The sequence below is a fragment of the Nematolebias whitei genome, chromosome 8, assembly GCF_014905685.2.
Source record: "Nematolebias whitei isolate Nwh7 chromosome 8, NemWhi1, whole genome shotgun sequence".
Taxonomy (NCBI): Eukaryota; Metazoa; Chordata; class Actinopteri; order Cyprinodontiformes; family Rivulidae; genus Nematolebias; species Nematolebias whitei.
In genome coordinates this window covers 18,058,204-18,076,882 of record NC_056505.1, presented here as the reverse complement: position 1 = coordinate 18,076,882, position 18,679 = coordinate 18,058,204, and the positions used below count along the sequence as shown (strand labels likewise).

Below are 18,679 nucleotides of genomic sequence, written 5' to 3'. Positions count from 1 at the left end.
TGCTGTAGTGGTGAGTGAGCAATGAGCTCAATTGGAAACAGGCTAACAAATCAAACTGTGCTGAGAGTCCCTTACAACCTTGGGCCAACATTTTTTCCACATCAGTATCGAAGCAGTTGTGCACCACAACTCTGCAACCCGCAGCAAGAAAATACGCTGGGAAAACAGAATGAAAACAGTATGGGGGACAATTTTTTATCTTGTTGATGTTCTTACTGGAAGGCTTAATTGCATTTCACTTAACTTTCTCATCAACTGTGCATTTCTCTTGGGAAATTGCAAATGACACTAAAAGAAAATCTTGAAACTTGATATTGTTTGGCTTTAAAAATAGAAGACCTAAACATGGCTGAAAATTAGAAGATTTTGATGATGTGTTGACACGTTACGTCCACTCAATAACAGCTGTGAACTGAGTTATGTGCAGACCCTTGTTGAGTTACAGGCTGTGAAATCCAAGAACCAAGAGGTTGCTGTGATAAAACTCTGCCAGCAGGGAGCTCTGCAGCTCTGGTCTCCTCTGAGACTCAACAACATCTTCAACAAAGCCTCAGCTTTCTCCCTGGAAGGTTTTCTTATTGGGACTGACTGAGAAAAGGATGTGTTACATATCAGTGACCTTAAAATTTATTTGACAGCAGGTCATTAAAATGCTAATTTCCTGGTAAGTTTTGATGATTACAAATTAGCTGTTTAAAAAAAATGCAGTAAAAGAAACAAGTTCAATAACAGGCTGCAAAGAAGTCGGACACAACTAAGTACTGACAGAGACTAAGCCAGGTTCTGAAGAGCCAACTGAATGATGCAAACAAAGTTCAAGTCTTCAACATGTATGTAGTGCCAGTCATCAGCTACTCAGCTGGTATAATACCCGGGCCAAAGGAGGCGATAGAAGCCACTGACATCAAGACACGAAAGCTCCTCACAATGAATGGAGGGTTTCACCCAGATCCCAGCATCCTGAGACTACACAATAGAGAAAGGAGTAAGAGGACAAGTGAACATCAGAGCCACTATACAGGATGAAAGAAATACGATCCTGGAGTACATCAAGAGGAAAGCCCAATGATTAACTGGAGTGAATGTCTGTCAGCAGCAGAAACTCAAAGTAGAAGAGGAGAAACGAGAGGAGCCATCATGGAAAGATAATCGTCTGCATGTTCCACCGGCAGACTGGGGAAGTAGCTGATATCAACATATTTTATCAGTGGCTGGACTGATGGACAGCACAGAGGCCATAGCAACACAAGAACAGCCCCTCAACACAAGAGAAACCGAGGCCAGGGATCTACCATACCAGACAAGACTCAAAGATGCAGGCTGTGCAAAGATGCCCCATGAGGCAGTCCAACACATCATAACAGGACATAAGATACAGCCTGGCAAAGCTTACATGGAATGCTGTAACCAAGTGCCTGGAATAATATACAGAACGTCAATCTGGACTGGAAGTCTAGACTGACAAAGTATGATTGACAACACATGATTTTGCAGAATAGCTAGCAAGTGTATAAATCAGCAGCTAGTAGGAAGTAGTCTCAGTCACCTTGAGTCATTTGGTTTGAACCATAGACTGGATAAAAGAAAATGCAGAAGGAACTGTGCGTGACTCAATGTACTTTTGCCTGACGGAAAGAAAAATTCATAGGCAACGAGATTCAATAGTCCCAGGGAAAAGGTTGATTTAAATCATCAACACCCCCCCCCCCCCCCCACACACACATCAATAACACACATTCAAGAGCTTTTGAGAGTGCATGTTGGAGTCAGTCAGGTGTCCCTTTCATGTCTCCAGCTTGTCCAAAATGCTGCAGCTCGGCTATTAATAGGAACTTGTAGGTTTGAGCATATTTCACCAGTTTTGTCCTCCCTGCACTGGCTCCCTGTGTATTTCAGAGCCGATTGTAAAATTCTCCTGTTGACCTTTTAAGTGCATAAACGGTCTTGCACCCTCATACCTCTCTGACCTACTTTAACCATGGTCCTTCTCGGGCACTGAGATCATCTGACCAGCTGCTTTTGGTTGTACCAAAATCCAGGTTGAAGCCCAGAGATCAGGCTTTTTCAGTCATTGGTCCTAAACTCTGGAACAATCTGTCTCTCAACATTAGGCAGGCCCAGGTTCACTTCCTGCTCTTAAATCTCTCCTAAAAACATACCTGTAGTCACTGACGTTTAACACCGTACGATATGATTCAGTATTTCATTGATTCTCATTGTTTTTGTGTTACGTTTGCATTTTGATGCTTTTAATTACACCTTATTATTCTCTTTCTTTAATTTACTGCCTTGATTTTATTAAGCACTTTGGTAACATCTGCTGTTTTAAATGTGCTTTATTTACTCGACTTTTTCCAGCATACAGGTCAATTCTCAAAGGTTTTCACATAAAGTGGAGTATAGTAAGTACATGACCTTAAGTACACATCATGTGTACAAAGTCAAATGTCAAAATTTCTCTATTTGTCATTCACATCACATGGTACATGTGGTGGAACAAAATTGTGTACACGGGGTCCCAATTACATCCAACAAAAGTATAAATTGTAAATAAAAACAGTAATAAGAGCTAAGATATGAACTAAGAAATACTATGAAGAATACACTAAGCACTAGTAGTACAAAATTAAACATTAAGTACGACCTTAGTAAAAGTACATGTTCTCTAATAAGTTTTGACTTTAACCTGCACCATCAAGAACAACGTCATTCTCATTTTTGAAGATAACAAAAATCTGTCGTGGTGACGCAGATCTCCTGATCCTTCCTGAGCCGTCAAATTTTAAGACCTTTGAGTAAGGTATTTAAGACAAACTTACACATTAAAAAAATTAATTTAAAACATTTTAAGGACTTATTTTTGGATACATGAATTTAAGACTTTTTAAGGATGCACGGACACCCTGCCTAATAGTTAAGAAAGCATGATTAATATTACAATTTAACAGCAAACTTTAGTTTCTCGCTCTTTAAAAACGTGTCCCACAGTCAGAACACCACACACTCATGTTTTACACTTAAAAACCTCAATTACAGTACTGCAAATAAAACTTTGCTGGCTTGTAACGAACACCTGACAAATGTTTGAGCTGGGGTTAAAGCCATGACCACTCTGAGAGAACTTTCTTGATAAGTTGCACTGTCACTGTGATGTCTAATATTCACTTCAGTCTAGTATTTGAAAGTCCACCAGCCTTACTATGGTTAATTTCAAATGCAACATTGCTATTAAAATAAAACCAGTCATAAATAAAGGTTTTGTATGGTTTAATTTTGTGCATCCATCATCAAAACACTCATTACACGACTGTTATGAAAGTAAAATCCACATAAACACACTCAAACTTCCACTAATGCATCTGTGGATATTGTTTCTTATTCAAGTCCAGCTGTGCTTTCTTGCCTGGTTTTATGTGAAAATAAACACAAGTTTCAGATACTCCTTTACATGTTGTAAAGCAATGTTCAGATACTGACAGGGTGAGAACCACCACACACTTTATTTGTGTGAGGGAATCAACCATCTGGAGGATACGAGAGGAATCAGATGATCTTCACAATAGGGAAATACTTGTGAGCGGAGAAGTCGAACTCTGGCAGCACCTGAGAATGCAGGAAAATAAACAACTTTACACGAAAAAAGTACTAACAATATAAAACTACAATTAGAAGCATTGTGTTCAAACACATTACACGTAACCACTGAAGCTAATAAAACTTGAATTCATGCAGGGTGTTGTGTCACCTTGGTTTCCTTCTTGTGACCTCCAGCCAGGAGCTTCATAACTACAATGTTAGGTTTGGCCACCTTCAGTATGCGGTTCATCTGTAATTAATAATCAATACCTTGTTATTGACTGTCAAGAGCCATGAAAAGGGAGCAAGAAAACAGTATTGTGGAGTTATATATTGGTATGTAATTACGGTGGCTGAATTTGTCTCTATCATTACATGCGTTAAAAACAACAAAGGTTTAGAAAAAGTTAGGAGTCAATTACGGATTATTATTATTTAGCACTATTTTAAATCCATCAGATGTTTTCCTGATGCATGCTCAATAATCCAGGTAGAAAAATCTAAAAAAAGTTAAATCTGGTCCTCTGGACATTCAAAAAAACAAAACAAAGCAAATCAACAAAAAAATTGTAGAAACGTTTCGTCTCTCATCCGAGAGACTTCCTCAGTCTGAGGAGCTGTATTCAGCTCAGTCTCTTAAATAGCACCGTCTCAGGGTGGATCAACCAGTTTTGCTGCTGACAACCAAAACCAGCTGATCACATGCTCAAGAAGGACCATCAGCATAACAATGGATCATTAGCACACTGATGGCTGTTTACTGTTCACAGGGGGTTGAGTGATACTAGCAATCACAGCATTGTAAGAGGGGGACAGTTGAACCCGGAGGCCTCCACCCCTGTTTAATGATGGACGATTTCTTTTCACAAAGATGGCCTCCTTTACTCCTCTCTCAAACCATCGTTCCTCTCTGTCCAGGATGTGAACATCTTCATCCCTGAAAGAGTGACCGCTGGCCTGGAGATGAGTGTAGACCGCAGAGTCCTGGCCTGATGATGTTGATCTTCTGTGCTGGGCCATCCTTTTGGCCAGTGGCTGTTTAGTTTCCCCGATGTAAGACTGATCACAGCCCTCCTGACACTGAACAGCATACACAACATTGCTCTGTTTGTGCCGGGGGACTGGATCTTTGGGATGAACCAGTCTTTGCCGTAATGTATTTTGGGGTTTAAAAGCCACTGGGACGTTATGTTTAGAAAATAAACGTCTCAGTTTCTCTGATACTCCCTCAACATATGGAATGACCACTGGTCTGGGTCTGGGTTCCTCCTTTTCACCTGTTGGCTGACTGGAGTCTTGTTTGGGTTTCTTCTCTGCTTTCAGGAAGGCCCAGTTAGGATATCCACATTGCTCTAGAGCCTGTCTTGTGTGGGATTTCTCCTTCTGCCTGGCTCCTGAGCTAGTGGGGACGCAGTCTGCTCTGTGATACAGAGTCCTGATGACTCCTAACTTGTGCTCCAAAGGGTGATGGGAGTCAAACTGCAAATACTGGTCTGTGTGCGTGGGTTTGCGGTACACCTCAGTTTGCAAATGTCCTCTATCAGAGACTGAGACCTCACAGTCCAAGAAAGCCAACCTGCCATTTTTTACATCTTCTCGTGTGAACTTGATGTATTTATCCACAGAGTTGATGTGGTCAGTAAAATGTTGGACTTCCTGAGATTTAATTTTAACCCAGGTGTCGTCAACATACCTGAACCAATGACTTGGTGGTGTCCCTGAAAAGGACGTCAAGGCTCTCTTTTCTACCTCCTCCATGTACAGGTTGGCAACAATAGGAGAAACTGGAGACCCCATAGCACACCCATGTTTCTGCCTATAATATTGCTCCCCATGTGTGAAGTAGGTTGACTGCAGGCACAGTTTCAAGAGTTGACACAGTTGTTCTGTAGAAAGTGTGGTCCTGCTGCTCAGAGTGGTATCTGATGTTAATTTTAAACTGACCACCTCTACTGCATCATCAACAGGAATGCACGTAAAGAGTGATGTGACATCAAAAGAGACCATTGTTTCATCAGTCTCCATGGTGACATCCCTCACCTTATCCACAAAGTCCATGGTGTTCTGTATGTGGTGTTCTGAGCTGCCAACTAAAGGGATGAGTACAGACGCCAGATATTTGGAAACATTGTAAGTGACAGAGTTAATCATGCTAACAATAGGTCTTAAAGGTACACCTTGTTTGTGGATTTTAGGTAAACCATACAGACTAGGTGTGGCCTCCCCTGGGTACAGTCTGTGGTACAGAAAGCGGTCAATAGCCTTGTCTTGCTCCAAAATTTTCAGGCAATCTATTAACTTCTTCTTGTAACCACTTCCTGGATCTCTTTTCAGAGGTTCATAAGTGGTTAAGTCACTAAGGAGTGTCATAACTTTCTCATGATAGTCTTTCTGGTTCAAAATCACTGTGCACCTTCCTTTGTCTGCTGGGAGAATGATGATGTTTTTGTCCTTGCTCAGAGTGGTGAGTGCATCCCTCTCCTCTCTACTGATGTTGGAAGGTGGTGGTTTGGCATTGCTGAGGCAGGCTGAAACTTTGATTCTGATTCATCAGATGTTTTATGATAGTCATTTTTTAAATCTTTAAATAGTTTTCTTGAATTGGGCTTATATTACTTCAAGGGTCTCTCTTTATATTCATAGAGATATATTTCATATTTTAAATAGGCCTGTCACAATAACAAATTTTGCTGGGTGATTAATCGTCTCAGAAATTATTGAGATAAACAATATTATCGATAATAACGATAATATTGTTTGAAATTTGACAATAATGAGTACTGGTAATTATTGTCAAATTTAAGAAGAAATGTTTGCTCATTTGTTTCGCCTGTTATACCTTTTTATTCCAACCACCGGATGGCAGTACGAAACAGTTTGAACCGAAGGATGGATAGTAAGGGAGCGAGCAGCGTGTCTCTTTAAGAAAAATGGGAGGGAAGCCCCTTGACATGACATGGGCTGTCTCTTTTCGGTTCTCAAAATGGCGGACGCTTGGTGTGGTTTGAGTTCTTTAGCATTGCATTTTTCACACGAAGCCTTTAATAAAAAAATCAGTAAACAAGTTCTCAGCTTCTTTTTGCAAAGAAAAACTTTTTACACAAAGGCACGGGTTTCAACCGGGAATTTTGGAGCTTCGACAAGACGGAGGTTTTTTCCCGAGGTCGGCCTGTTAACTTAGCTCATAGCTTAGCTTCTCAGCTTAGCTGATTTTAACGATCCAAAAATGTGATTTTGGACGGTTAAAACGGATTTTCAAGAGAAAAGAGAAAGGGAGGGGTCAGTGAAGAGCACCGGAGTTGAGCCTTTTGTCATCCAGTGTCTTCAGTAGAAAGAGAGACATGAAGAAACGATAAAGCTGATAAATGAAAATGAGGATGATAATTTTAATTTATCATGTGATTAATTGTTTATTGCGACAGGCCTAACTTTAAAAGCACTACTTTTGACAAATTAGCGTTTTAACTACATTGTCAAAACTATTTCAAACAAAAATATTTATATAGAAACTAAATAATTAAGATTCTTGGATTTACAAAACATCACAATGTTGTAAGAGAAAGACACAAGTTAGAACGTTTCACTTCCTGACCTCAGGGTCGGGGCTGTGCATATTTTCTAGGATGAGCTTCGCCTGCTGAAAGTGTTTGCTAGCTGCCAGGTAGAGATCTGCAGAGCCGGGTGGAGGGTTGTACTTCTTCAGGTCCGACATCTCCTGAAACAGGGAAGAGGAGCAGCAATCAGAGCAGACGGTAAAAAAAATAATAAAAATAAAATAAAATGTTAAGGATTAGAAACACCAAGAAACAAGAAGGTTCTACTGGAAGCAAACAGTACCTTGAACTGGATGTAGTGCACAGGCGGGGGAGTGACAACACTATTGAAGGGGGCGAAGCGATGCTCGTAGCGAACTTGTTCACTGTCGAGTTCAAACTGAGGCTTCCGCACCTTCCCGTCCATATCCAGAGCTACCATGGTCTGAGATCAGGAGAGGATAAATTATGCCTCAGTATACTAAAAAGGGGTGATAATAAATTAATACGGGTTGCTTACCTTATACATGCCAGCACACATGTTCTGGTACGCTTGACTCATGGTGATCTCCTTGTTGAGAGGACGAACTGAAAAATAACCTCAAACGTATCAGTATCTGCTTGAAGGCCAAAAACATAAATTTGACTCTCACTTCCACTTGGATTATTTCAAAGGATATTGAGATTCAAACGTTAATCACAAATGCACCTTTCTTCTTCTTTTTGGCCTTTTTGCTGCTGCGGCCTTTCAGCTGCTCCTCCAAAATGCGCTCTTCTGCCATCTGAGAGGAGTCGGCTCTGCTTAGAGTTGACATCAGCCATGCATAAAGAAACTCTGACAGGTACCTGAAACAAATACAAGGGAGGGAGATTTAGACTTGTGTTTGATGCGTCCAGCAAAACCAGTTAAAAAACAAGAAGAAAATAAATACATAAAATGTGATTTTACCAGTAGATGTAATAGTATTCATGCATGCTGTAAAGCTCCAGTTCAAAACCGCTCAAAAGATACTGGATCATGATCCTCAGATTATGGTAGAGGATCCAAGTGCCAAGGCAGGCTAGATGCTGTCGCTGAGGCTCAAGTTTCATCAGTAAACTGTGCAAAGCTGCATCTACCTTCTCAGCCTGCAGAGGACACAAACATCACCATTAGATGGTTACCAAACGATTAGCTCAGCATTACTGTAGGTATAAGTGAAGGAACACCACATACAAACGCTGCAGTGCAGGGAATATTAAACAAAACCTCTAATCTGGTTTTCACTAATTTGTGGTGAGAATAGCTGAATCTCACCTCATCCTGCAGTGATGCGAACTCCTCTAGAATGTGCCCCAGTTTATCTCTCTGTCGGGCTCGGTTGTGTCCGTGGATCTGGATGAGGTTGCAGAAAGGCTGCGCACACATAAAGAAACAATTAACAAAGCTGCAAAGATGAGGTAATATGATCACATCTCACAACAAACAGCTAACAATAACTTCAATATGAGCAAAACAAAAATACAAAAAACTTTATACTGAAGTTAGAGCAACTTCAGAAAGTTGCAAACAAAACAATAGGTTCTAAAATTCTCTAAATCTGTTGAAGAGTAAAGGTAACAAACCCTGGAGCAGTGAGTGACGAAGGAGTCAATGTAGTCCTTGGCCTGGTGGTTGTTGAACAGACAACATCTGGACACAAAAACACATAAGATGCTCAAAAAATTGAAAACAACAACAATAAAATATAAATAAAAAACCTCAAAAGCGATTGTAAAATCATTATTATGCAATGAATTTGTGGTAAACTTACTTGTAGGAGAGGACAGGTGGGCTAACAAAGTACCTTAGTGCATCTTTAATCATATCCTGCATCAGGTGGGTGCCAAACACTTTTTTATTATCTATCAGGAACGTTGTCTGAATTTAAATAAAATAAATTGTTTAATTTAGTGACAGCATTAAACTTAGCAATCATCAAACATCTTCTATGCAAATGAATAAATGAATGGTCACATGTATCAGTTAGATCAAGGGTATTCAACTGGCGGCCTGCGGACCATTTCCAGCTCGCAGGTGATTTCAGTCTGGCCCACTAATGAGTTCATAAATTTTTTTGTGGGGGGGTTCTGGGTTCTGTTTATTGCATTTATGATTCAATGCAATAAAATCAACACATTTAAAAGGTAACAAACACATCATTGTAAAACTTGGTTAATTTACACTTTTTTACTTGGTTTATTTGTTTACCAGTACTTTAAATCACTGTATATCCCCTGAGCGGCTGGTTTTCAGAAACTGTGGCCCCCTGAGCAGTTTTGTTGAATAGCCCTGAGTTAGATGAACATTAGCTGTGCGGATAAATAAGATAAAAGTTTTTCGATGTATGAAAGCCACAAACCTGAAGAAGCGACCTGGAGAGCACACAGGGAGACTGCTCGCTGAACTCACAGAAGAAATCCTGAAAAAACAGCAAGTTCGGTCTGCATCAGAGAGCCTTCACCATATAAAATATGCTGGAAATGTTTATTTTTTACACAGAAAGCAAAACTGAAAATATTTCCACCTATGTAATTTAAACAAACACAATTGCATACAGATAAAAAACAAGACTTTTGATCTTCTTTTGGGTATTGAGTCGTGTTGTGAAAAGTTTACCAGTATGCCATGTAGGTTTGTGGTGTTGATGATGTCACACACTGTTTTGATGCGTTCTATAAGCTTGCTGAAATAGGCAACCATGTCTTCCCGTTTAATTATCTTGGCATAGCGAGGAAATGTAGGCGGCAGGAGTCTCTGGTTAACAAGAGGCTCAAAGCCCATCATGATGGGGTGGTCTGCAAGATTCACAAGAAAAACAGCACACTAAACATAAAATGTGAGTCATATTTAAATAAACCAAGTCAAATGGAACAAAGTAAAAATAATCTTAACCAAACAAGATGTGTACTGCACAGAAACCCCTATAGTATAGTGTATATCCAGTGTCAGATATGTGATAGTTTGGGATAGTTTAAGAAAATTATTCTATAATTAAAATCTGCAGCTGTAATCCTAAGATTGGTAGCTTTGTACTCTGAGCTTCAAAATATGAGCTTGACCTTATGGTTTATAATATGCATGTGTGTTTTACCTCCTTTAGTGGTGTCATTTTGTGACTGGATGCCGTACTGAATACTGGAATGAATGGGCGACAACAGATCTGTTGCCTGAACCGCGAGTTTCTGGGCCTCACTTACTGCACTGGTCTGAAAAAAAACAACAAGACAAAACACAAATATGAGCAACAAAACATAAAACGTGTCTTACACGTTAGTAGTATACACATAGCACTGTGCAGTATTGTACTGCACTTTATAAATATATTTGGATCCTAAAAATCCAGACGTAATGCTTTAAAAAAAAAAGTTGTCTTAATAGTTTTCAGGTTTTCATGTCTTTCAAAGATTTTCTTTTGGCTGCTTTTTTAATCGTTTTTAGTTCAGTAAGTGACCTTTCTCAAAGGAATGTTTATATTTATTTTGTATTATTTATTTGTTTGTGAAGTCACTTGTCAGGGGAATTTAGGTAAAGGTTATGGATGTTTATCACTAACTAATGTTAATGTTGAACCATGTGTGTGAAGGTGTGTGAGGTCAGAGTGTTTGTCTGCTCAGAGAGGAGCTGACTTGAGCCTGCATATACCGTGCCTTACGAAAGTATTTGGCCCCTTTGAACTTTTCAACCTTTTGCCACATTTCAGGCTTCAAACATAAAGATATAAAATTTAATTTTTTTGTGACGAATCAACAACAAGTGGGACACAATCATGAAGTGGAATGAAATTTATTGGATGTGTCAAACTTTTTTAACAAATAAAAAACTGAAAAGTGGGGCCTACCCAGGAGCCTACCCTGCAAGAGATTTATGATCTCAATGGGATAAATGTTAATAAATAATAATAAATAAACCTAAAGTATGATTTTTAGGTTCTTTATTACTTGCAATCTGTCACAAAAACACATTTCATTTTTAGCTGAATATATGAAAAATATAAAAACTAACACAGTTTGACACATAAAATAGTATATTAGCACCAAGATGATGCTAAAAGGCTAGTAGCTGAAAACTTGACATACAGGGACTGAAAAATGATGCACCTCTCAGGTCTTTGCTGGACTTTGTTCCATTTGCTAAATAAAATATTTTTATTTACCATTCATGTGCTGTAGATACTTTTTTGGGTTTGACATTTCCTTCTATTTCCCTTCACTTATCCACCTTCTTGATTTTTCAAACATACTACAGAATATGTTGTCACGATAAGGTGCAAGGACTGAGAGGCTCAAAACAAAAATACTTCAGAAATCTGGAGAACTGTCGAACATGATCACTTTAAAAGATTACAAAAGGTTTAGCTCCATGGAAGAAAATGATAAAAAATTGTTTTTAACCCTTGCACAGCTCTGCGTACAGAAATACACATTACAGGCTTCAGCAGATTTAAATCTATTTAAATATTGGACTATACCGTAGATTTAATATTTAGAAGCTGCATGCTTCTAAAAAGGTACTTACACATGCTGAAATGTTTGTATAGAGCTGTGTGTATCAGCCACTAACCTGAACACTGTCTGATCTCGCTTGTCTTACCTCTTTCTTTGTGAAGGCGATCAGAGCAGTCAGTAGAAGGCGTGTAAACTTGATTCTGTTAAAAAGTGCCAGGCACTGCTGGTGCTGGACATTAGAACATAAAACAACAACGCAACATCAATAAGATACAGATGTTTAAGTCTTCAAAGCTTTACAAGAAACTATAAAAAAAAAGAAAGACAAAAATTCTAGCGTGACAAAAAAAGAAAGCAGTTTTTGCGATCGTTTTTTTTTTCCTTTAAGAGTTTGTAATAGCATTCAGCCATATTAATATTTGCATTAAATATGCAACGCATACAAGTTTTCAAACTTACTTCCAGCTCAACCTCTGGGTTTCGCTGCTCCCCCTGTCGGCTGCGTGTGCTCTGAGGGAGAACAAATCAAGAATCGATGTTCATCAGAGCATTACTTTTCATCATCAGTGTTTCACCAAAAATTCAACCACTGAGAGCACCCACCTTAACTTTCCTCTGTAACTCATCCTCCACATCTTTTAGCATACCTGATAAGAGAAAAACAAAAAGAAAGACAGGGAAGAGGAAACGATGAGAATAGACTTTGCTGTTCACCTGAATCAACAGTTTAAACAGCGAGGCTTCATTTGTCCACAGTGTATTTATTGCAATGATGCTGACCTGTCACCCGCAAGTCTGTGACATTATGGGCCATCTTGAAACCATAAGTCATGGCCTGAAAGTCCTCCTGCAGAAAAAAAAAATGAAGCTTAAATTATCATTGAAACATTTAATATAACACTGAGATCAATGGCCTTTTAAAACTGTATCTCTTAAAAATAGGCTATTCTGACATAATAACTGTATTTGTTTAGCTAATAAAACTATGCATTTGAACCTTACATCTGGTTTTTTAACATTGGCTCATTAAGAAATTATATTTCTGAGAAAGCCTGAACATATGCACCTGGAAGCGGCTGAGCAGAGTCATGGCCGAGCCTGTTTGTCATCGAGCAGCTCCTGAGCTCAATGCACCACAGTGCTGGTCACGAGTGACCCAAAAGACAAATGTAAGTCTACCTCAACCAGATTTCTATTCTGCTCATGTGTAGAAACCTGCTCACCTCTTCAAACACAGCCGCCTTGTTGACTTTTTCTCTAGCGATGTCGCACACCTTCAGTAAACCCAGGGCAAAAGCTTTGAGAGACGGCTCCTCAATCAGGTCCGGGTTATGAACATACAGGCAGGTGAACACAGTCTGAGCCAAAGAGTGACCTTCCAGCCACGTTATCTAAATATACACATGTAAAAGCACGAACGAACAACAGCATCATAAGTATGTGGTTTACTGTAGATTTGTTAAAGGAAAATTAAAAGTAACTAAAACTAATCTCCAATTTCAAAGAAAAACAGCTTGGTATTTAATGAGAAACAAATTATTAAGACACCTAAACCAGAAAAAAAAAATCAATATGAATGTCTCAGTATGAGGTGATTCAGTTATGTTTGACGTGTCTAAAAGTGACACTTCAGCAGCAGTTTCATAACCAAAAAGCACATCATATTAAACAAAAAGGCAAACTGATTAATAAAATCAATTAAAAATAAACAATCAAACTTACCAAACAGCAGAAACACGTGTCAATGATCCCAATGAGTTCAGGAAGAGTAAGGTCTTTCACCTTTATAGCACATTCCTACAGTGAATAGAAGACAGTAAAATAAATGACTTAGAACGTGGTTTATTTTGTTTCTTTATATGAAGAACACAGCCATGTTGATTGGGTGATGTGTAAATTTATGAAACTCTGCCTTTGTTTATATCCAGTACCTTAATTGCTTGCTCAAAATTGAGCACTTTCCTGTTGACCTGGTTTCCGATCATTCCGGCATCCATCTTTGGATCCATCATCTCTATCGCTGACATGGCCTCAAACAGGCCAAAACTACAAAACGACAAAAAGTTAAAAAAATAAAATTAAAATAAAGGTTAAATCATTTCATCTGGACCAGTTATTTAACCATTTTTTGTCTTTCAGTGCTGTAAACTTCAAATCTGACATTTTACATTTTATCCATAACTTATTGTTTAGAGGTGGCCACACTCATGTAGCATTAGAAATCATTTTGTTATTACTCACAGTTTATCATGAAGCAATTCTCCAAGGTTCAACTCTGTGTTAAGAAAATATCAAGGAGAACAGAAGGATGGTGTTGGTCTTTTGATATTAACATAAATCAAGACAAACTACCAGTATCCCTCTTTTCTTTTCACTTTTTATTACCTTTGCAGGCTCCTTTAAATTCACGAGTAATATCAACCCAATTGGCATTGTTCTTCATCTTTTCTGGGAGGCCCAGTACCCACCCCGTATCATCATCCTCAACTGTTGATTTCATGACCATGGTGACTCTGAAAGACAAGACAAGGAGAATCAGAGCAAAGAGTTACGATGTGTGGACTGGATTGTCTGCCTTAAATGAGAACAATATTACCTTAATTACTCTGATTAGTGTAAGCACAACTGGTACGATAAATGAACTATTATTATTAATTATTACAAAATCCAGAACTATAGCACTATAAAATAAAATAAAAATGTTGGTGTAATTTATTAACCCTATCTTATTAGTTAAACTGAACAGACATTTTAATTTTTTCATTGATGAACATTGTCACAATACATGTTGACAATAAGATGAAAAAACTGGGCAAGGCTTATGTTACAGTGACAGTGAAAGTAAGCAGACAAGTGCTGAGCTCCAAAATGGCACAAAAAATGTAAAAAATCAAGATATTTTTTAAAACATCTTTAGTTAAATTGTGTTGAGTTAGTTTTATAAAGATTTCTCTTTTTTCAAGTTTAGGCAAGTTAGAAAACCTGACATGATGGACTCATCCTTCAAATAGCTTGTTAGGACTTGTGCCAGTTCATGAGTCCATCCATCCATTATCTTTTACCCGCTTATTCCATTTTGGGTCACGGGGGTCGCTGGTGCCCATGTCCAGCAATCACTGTGCGAGGGGCGGGGTACACCCTGGACGGGTCTCCAGTCCATCACAGGGCCACATAGAGACAAACAACCATTCACTCTCTCACTCACACCTAGGGACAGTTTAGAGTTACCAATCAGCCTAACATGCATGTTTTTGGTCTGTGGGAGGAAACCGGAGTGCCCAGAGAAAACCCACGCATGCACGGAGAGAACATGTAAACTCCACCCAGAAAGGCCCCTGGACCGGGGTTTGAACCAGGGACCTGATCGCTGAGAGGCAGCAGCTCTACCAGTTGCGCCACCGTGCTTCCCCAGTTCATGAGTGAATTTATAAATATCCCTCAAATCTGAACAAACCATATTCTGCCAAGGCCAACTCTGAGCAGCATCTTACAAATTAGAATGAGCCCCCAATGAAGAAAAATGCATCTTAGTAAAATCTCTTTCAACAAATTCAGTCTGTAATGTAAAAAAAAATTAGTAAAAATGGCCGTTAACGTCAACAATGATGTTTGAGGTATAAAAGAGAAAAAAGAAAGAATACTACAAACACCAGTACACAAAACGTTAGAAATACAATTCAATTAGGATTGTTAAAAGTTCAAACCAATCAGCACTGCTTGTCTACAAAAAAAGGGGTTAAAAACCCTCTGGAGAGAGGGTGAAATGTTCTAGTACACTACTGCCAGTGACAAATGCAACAATCTTACCTTCACAAAAAAGCTGTCAAAACAAACATTTTCCAAACATCAGTGTCAAAAGCTCACACATGAACATCTAGAGAAGCCAGGTGCATTTAGGAAAAGGACTAATAAAAAAAAGGGTTGGATTCTAATGAGCAATGGTTCAGTTTAAAGATTGAGCTCAAAATGTCGGGCAGCTGTGGCTGAGTCGTTAGACCAGGTGTTTTCAAATGGGAGAGTTGGGGGTTTGATTCCATCAGCAGTCACATGTTGAAGTGTCCCTGGACAAAACACTGAACAACCCCACATTGCTTCTGATGCGTGTCACATCGGTGTATGCACGTGATCTAATGCACTGAATAGTCTCTACAGATTCAGATTAGCTTTGTACAGATGTAATAGGGTGCTGTATGAATGTTTATGTGGAGGTAAATAAGGGCATAGATTGTGTTGCAAAGCGCTTTGAGTATCTTCATTAGATAGAAAGGTGCTATTTAAGTACAGTTCATTTACAAGTTAAAGAAAAAAAGTACAGTAGTTTATGAAAAATGCCAAACCATCTGTTCTGTACAATGTTGTACTTTTTATTCTTTGATCTTATGCTGCATCAATATGAAGTGTTTCCACAGCAGAGTTGTTTCTTTTGAAACAACAATTTTACTTTTGCCAGAAAAATAAGTTAGCAAGAATTGCAAGATGTACAAATTTAATGTTCTGCTTTTTCTCCTGAAGCCTATTTATCTGATCTAAACATCTTCAAAAACATTTAAATGCCCAGACATAAACAAGCCTAAGAATCTAATAAGATTTAGTCAGGTCCTCTGGAAGAATTCTTCTTTGTTGAAATGTTTTGTCTTTTATCCAAAAACTTGTCTTATAAACAGCACTTTCTCAAAGTAGATTGATCAGTTTTGGGCCAAAACTAGTTGTTCACATGCAAAAGAAGGACCATCAGCCTAACAATCGATCGCTAGAGCCCTGATGGTGGTTTGCTATTCACAGAGGGCTGAGTGATACTTGCAATAACAGCATTATAAGGTGACAGTTGAACACGGAGGCCTCCGCCCCTGTTTAACGATGAATGAGTTCTCTTCACAAAGATGGCCTCCTTCACTCCTCTCTCAAACCATTGTTCCTCTCTATCAAGGATGTAAACATCTTCATCCCTGAAAAGTGGCCGCTGGCCTGCAGATGAAACCACAGAGTCCTAGCTTGATGATGTTGCTCTTCTGTGCTGCGCCATCCCAGCACAGAAGAGCAACATCATTGCAGTTACTAAAAAGTATCATTCAGCCTTCTGTGAATCGCAAGCGGCCATCAGTGCACTAATGATCAATTGTTATACTGATGGTCCTCCTTTTGAATGTGAACAACGAGTTTTGGCTGTCACCACTAGCAAATTGGTTGATCCATCCATCCATCATCTTTTACCCGGTTCTTCCATTTTGGGTCACGGGGGTCGCCGGTGCCCATGTCCAGCAATCACTGTGCGAGGGGCGGGGTACACCCTGGACGGGTCACAAGTCCATCACAGGGACACATAGAGACAAACGAAACAAACAACCATTCACGCTCTCACTTACACCTAGAGACAATGTAGAGTTACCATTCAGTCTAACATGCATGTTTTTGGTCTGTGGGAGGAAACCGGAGTACCCGGAGAAAACCCACGCATGCACAGAGAGAACATGCAAACTCCACCCATAAAGGGCCACGGACAGGGATTTGAACCGACAACCTTCTCGCTGAGAGGCAGCAGCTCTACTAATTGCACCACCATGCTGCCCACTGGTTGATCCACTTTGAGAAAGTGCTGTTTATACGACTGAGTTTGCTTGCAGCTCCAAGAAGTCTTTTGGATAAAAGATGAAACATTTCAACAAAGAAGAATACGTCCTGAGGACCTGGCTTAACCTTGTTAGATTTATCGACCTGGATTATTGAGCATGCACCAAGATAAGCCCAAGAATGGAAAAAAAATCTTTAAACTTTACTTTTGCCCCCCACCCCCACGTTGTCTGTTTGAATCAGACCTTTGTCTGAAATACTAATATATATATATATATATATATATATATATATATATATATATATATAAATATATATATATAAACACACATCTGTATATAAACACATATGTAATATGTATTGTATAAACACACATATCTATATCTGTATATAAATACATATATATTTATACACACATTTACTAATTCTTAACTTTTTAACACACTTATAAACATATAGCGTTTACAGAATGAAAAAAAAAATCTGTGACACAATTATTGTACCTATTAATAGTGATTTAACTGATTACTTGCCAATAAAACAAATACATGGCTGGTAAGAGAACAGCATGCTGAGTACCAGAACAAGCATGTCAAACATATACACCATAGTAATTATGTTCGTCTTCGCACTACGAATACAACAAGTACATAAATTCCCTTGTAATCTTATCTTCAAAATGACAAATAATTGTTTATTTGTCATTCGTGGTAACAAAAAGGTAATAAACGTGATGCTAGTGTGTTCTCACCAACATCACTATCATAGTTGGCTATACGCCGTACAAGACAAGCTAATGTACACGCAATACGTGTTTCTAGCAAACAAAATTCAAGTTATTTGTATTTTTATATCTACTTATACTATGTATGATATATAAAATGTGAACACTGTCTTTCACAAATCAATAAATCGTTACAGATCAGCACATACCTTCGTTTTAAGTACTAATTCCTTCGAAGACTGTACAGACTGGCGTATAAATTATACGTCATAAGCAAGTCACCGGCGTCTACCTGGGACTTGTAGTCCAAACAAACAACAGCTAAATTCCAAACAGAGAAACTGCGGCGAATTTATACAACTGAACGCTGGAGTTTTTAAACCATTTTCAAACCATATTAAAAATGTGAATGACCTCAAACAAATATACTTTTTTTTGTTTGTTTGACATCCAAACAGAAGAAGACGTCGCTACTCTCGCGTGATTTACCGGTACTCGAGCGTCTCCGTTCTCAACCGTACATCATAATCAGGGCGTATCAAGCCAGGAACAGTAGCTTGTTCCCTTATCTTACAGTTAGTGCAGTCTTATCGAGACAGCAGTTCTATTTCAACAGGTTTGTAAAAGTCTCTTTTATTTTGTTGTTATGGTTCAAGTATTTGTCATTGGTGCAAACAGTTGTGTTGTCAGTAGTGAGCGTTACTGTTAGCTTATCCCTCTTGTTTGCTGGCCTGGCTGTTGGCGCAGCGGCGGCGGTTAGTGACCGGCCCAGCAGATGCAGCGACCACCCGCCAGGCTCAGCTCGGCTACC

General features: G+C 38.9%; 1 protein-coding gene across 1 annotated transcript; it reads right to left on the bottom strand.

The window, feature by feature from the left end:
* Positions 1–3,292: 3,292 nt before the first annotated feature.
* On the bottom strand, positions 3,293–18,139 carry naa35 (N-alpha-acetyltransferase 35, NatC auxiliary subunit). Its single transcript, XM_037680361.1, has 23 exons — positions 18,078–18,139; positions 13,962–14,089; positions 13,818–13,851; positions 13,508–13,622; positions 13,299–13,373; positions 12,800–12,967; positions 12,357–12,423; positions 12,180–12,223; positions 12,036–12,086; positions 11,722–11,805; positions 10,223–10,337; positions 9,748–9,926; positions 9,491–9,550; positions 8,903–9,009; positions 8,715–8,781; positions 8,407–8,505; positions 8,059–8,237; positions 7,819–7,955; positions 7,630–7,697; positions 7,414–7,554; positions 7,169–7,291; positions 3,746–3,826; positions 3,293–3,603 (listed from the first exon to the last, which is right to left on the bottom strand). The coding sequence occupies exons 2-23, from the start codon at positions 14,080–14,082 to the stop codon at positions 3,544–3,546; spliced, it is 2,175 nt and encodes a 724-aa protein (XP_037536289.1). The 5' UTR covers positions 14,083–14,089; positions 18,078–18,139; the 3' UTR covers positions 3,293–3,543.
* Between the last annotated feature and the right edge of the window lie 540 nt (positions 18,140–18,679).